Source organism: Trypanosoma cruzi, genomic scaffold (genome assembly GCF_000209065.1).
Source record: "Trypanosoma cruzi strain CL Brener 1047053516775 genomic scaffold, whole genome shotgun sequence".
NCBI lineage: Eukaryota > Euglenozoa > Kinetoplastea > Trypanosomatida > Trypanosomatidae > Trypanosoma > Trypanosoma cruzi.
In genome coordinates, this window is record NW_001849560.1 from 122,903 (window position 1) to 126,451 (window position 3,549).

The 3,549-nt window shown below is 47.3% G+C and overlaps 1 protein-coding gene across 1 annotated transcript, besides 9 other annotated features; it reads left to right on the forward strand.

Annotated features, from left to right (window-relative positions):
- Nucleotides 1–3,549: a sequence feature (heterozygous, Esmeraldo-like haplotype).
- Nucleotides 279–323: a sequence feature (AT_rich).
- Nucleotides 360–391: a microsatellite.
- Nucleotides 624–652: a sequence feature (AT_rich).
- Nucleotides 794–827: a microsatellite.
- Nucleotides 878–910: a sequence feature (AT_rich).
- Nucleotides 1,259–1,283: a microsatellite.
- Nucleotides 1,355–1,402: a microsatellite.
- Nucleotides 1,626–1,663: a sequence feature (GA-rich).
- On the forward strand, nt 1,676–3,549 carry Tc00.1047053510527.9 (kinesin, putative; the record flags this gene model as incomplete). The annotated part of the gene is made up of 1 exon (XM_797945.1): nt 1,676–3,549. A coding segment is annotated over one exon (1,874 nt), but the record flags the coding sequence as incomplete, so codon positions are not given.

Here is a 3,549-nt window from a genome sequence, read left to right on the forward strand (position 1 = left end):
AACGTGCCTTTCATGTTGCGCCCACGCTTCTCAGGCCAGGGAGTATTCAAGCAGAACAGAAGGAAGCGCATTCCTCAATAAACGACGAAGGCGGTGCTGCGATGGATCCCAATGTCGTATAGGGGGGGGGGGGAATACACAACGGTGGAGAGAAAGAAGAAAAAAGAAACGCAAAGGCGGGGTATGCGGAGAGGCGATGGCAACAAAAGGAGGCAAATCGCAAAAAGATAAGCTTCCTTTTTTCCTTTTTTTTTTTTTTTTATTGTCAATTCCTTTGGAAAAAAAATAATAATAAATTAATAAATCATTTATATTATTAAAAACACATTTTCTTTTTTTTCTTTTTTTTGACGCAGAGAGGGAGGGAGGGGAAGGGAAGGGAAGGGAAGGGGGTTTGTCTCTGGAGAATTGCTCTCCCTCTCCCTCTCTCTGTGTTTATGTGCGTAGCGAGGCCGTCAAGGAAGCAGCGAGGTGTGGATGGACACCGTCTGTCATGTCACGTGCAAAATAATAACCGCCGTGCATGATTGGAAGCGACAAGTAAACATTTAAAAATAAAAAAAAGAAAGAAACGGGTTGTTGTTGTTGTTGATACGATGGGATGCAATTTAAGTACATGCATGAATAAATAAATAAATATAAATATTTATTTCTGCTGGTAAAATGCGTGTATTAAAACGTGTGTCTCATCCTTTTTTTTGTGTGTGTGTGGACTTGTGTTTGTTTGTTTTTTTTGCGGTTGTTTTTTAGAATGCAAGTAGGTGGAATTTGTGTCTCTGTTTTTGTTTTTTCTTTTTGTTTTGTTTTGTTTTGTTTTGTTTTTTTTTTTTACTTTTTGCCTGTTTTAAAGCGCGATTCACCACATACACATACACACAAAAAATAAAAAAATAAATAAAAAATAAAAAAACTCACTTTATATGTGTATATATTTGTCTATAAAGATGTTCTGCTCTTTCTCTCTGGTTATACAGGGGAAGGCGTTTGTAATATTTACGCAAAATGATTTATGAAGAAGACAATTTTTGTGTTTTTTATTTTTGTTTTTAGTCTGCGTATATGCGCACATGTATGTGTTGTGGTGACACCGCTGCTGCTGGGAGAAGAGGAGGGGGGGGGGGGAAGGGGGACTCCAATGCGCACGGGGTACACATGTGTGGGATTTGTTATGTACGATGGATTTTCTTCTCTCTTTCTTTTTATTTATTTATTTATGTCTGTATCTCTGCTTCTGGAGGTGGGGAGGGACGTGAAGTAGGAAGGAGAAGAAGAAGAAGAAGAAGGAAACAAACAACAGTCATAACATTTTTATAATAAAAGAGGCAAAAGGGAGGAAGGAAAGGGGGATATCTACACACACATGCACACATGCACAGATACATACATACGTACATAAATATATTATAGCGGGAGGGAGAGAATTGGTGCACAGGCACACCGGACGCATGGAAAAAAAAAAAAAAAAAAAGCAGGGTGGATCGCATCAAGTTGAGTGGAAGAATATCTACGCTGCCTCTTGTCCTTTCTTTCTTTTTCTGTTTGTGCGTTGTTGTTGTCGTTGTTTTGTTTGTTTTTTATTCTGCGTCCATTTATCTCACTCATTTAGTGGGCTAAGGCAACAGTAAAGGAAGGAAGGGGAGGGAGGAAGGGAGGAGGGGACGGAAAATAGTTGGGAATGGCGTCAGAGACATCGGCGGTGTGCGTGGCGGTGCGTGTGCGGCCGCTGAATGCACGTGAGTCGCCCCTTGAATGTACGGTGACGGTCCTCAACGATCACACCATCACTCTGACAGATGTTAACAATGCCACGATGGGCGCCAGTAGCAGCAATACCGGCCAGCAGCATGTCTTTGCATTCGACAAGATCTTTTGGAGTGTGCCGCCGCATGTTTTGCCGCTTTTTCCTTCCGCGGTGGCACTGCCAACCTTCACGCCGCGTTCATCCATCGGAGAAACCGCGACTTCAACTAACGTGTCCCGTAGTGCTTCTTTGTTTGGTGCGCCCTCTGCGTGCAGCAGAACCAACAGTTATATCGGCAGTCTTTATGAACCAATTTCTGCCACGACGTCGCGGGTGCCATTTAGCGGTTTACCGTGTTTTGCCAACGTGCCAGCCTACGACGACCAGGCCTCCGTGTATGCCTTCATTGGCCCGCGCATGTATGAGTCGGTTATGACAGGTTACAACTCATGCCTCTTTGCCTACGGACAGACGGGAAGTGGCAAGACACACAGTCTGCTGGGGCCACCTGAATATGTCTCCCTGCGTTCGGAAGAGCGCGGAATTATGCCGCGCCTCTGTGAAGACCTCTTTGAGTTGATGCGAAAAGAACGTGAGGAGGACGAGTCCATCTCGTATAATGTGGAGTGTAGTTTTTTAGAGATTTACTGTGAACGGGTCCACGACTTGCTGTTCCATGGCGGTGGCGGGGGGCGGGACACGGCAGCCGCAGCAGGAGGGGCCGGTGCCGCCCCGTTGCAGTCGCCATCCGCTTCATCGCAATCGTCTTTGCGGATCCGGCAGCACCCGTCACGTGGGCCGTACGTGGAGGGTCTCTCGCTTGTGAAGGTTCGGGATGCGGAGGGTGTCATGAAACAACTGATGAGCGGTCTGCGTGAACGCGCGACGGCGGAGACGAGAATGAATGAATACAGTAGTCGCAGCCATGCGATATTGCAACTGCACATCACGCGCGTGGCAGTCGTAAGAGAGGAGGCGGCGGTGGTGACAAAGACGCGGGTCTGCAAAGTCAACATGGTTGACCTCGCGGGAAGTGAACGGGTATCGCAGTCTGGTGTCACAGGTGACCGCTTCGAGGAGGCCCGTAACATCAACTTGTCTCTCACCACACTCGGACGTGTTATTCTGCAGCTGTCGGAAAAACAATCTGGTAAACATGTCATTCCCGCATACCGCGATAGTGTCCTCACCTGGCTGCTATCCGATAGTTTGGGTGGAAACAGCAAAACGATCATGCTTGCCACCATTGCGCCCAGTGCGTACTGTTACCAACAGACAATTAACACACTTCGGTTTGCGGGGGTGACAAAGAAGGTGATCAACGTTGCCACAGTCAACGAGGACCACCACTTTCAAAAACTTATTGCGGCCATGCGGCAGCAAATTGTGAAGTTGACACTGCAGTTAGAGAAGGGGAAAGCGGCAGAGGTACACCGCGAGGAAATTCAGGCGTTCCGTCGTGAAAGGGATGAACTTGAGGCACAGATAGATTCTATGCGGGCAACAATGTCGACGATGGTGCCAGCAACGGAGGTGGCAACACTTCAGCGACGCATTACGGATCTTGAGGAGGACAATGCGCAGCTTCAAAAGGAGAAGAATCAGGTTCAACGACAACTTGTCTCCACCACAACGGCGCTTCGTGAAGAATTGGCCCAAAAACGAGGGGAAATTATGAAACTACATGAAGCACTTCTGCGTAAAGATGGCGAGCTGCAAGAATCGCTCCGGCGTTACCGTGAGGAGACGGTGAGGCGTGAGACGTCTTCACAACAAATAGAGCAGCAACAGCATGTGGCGAGTAGTTC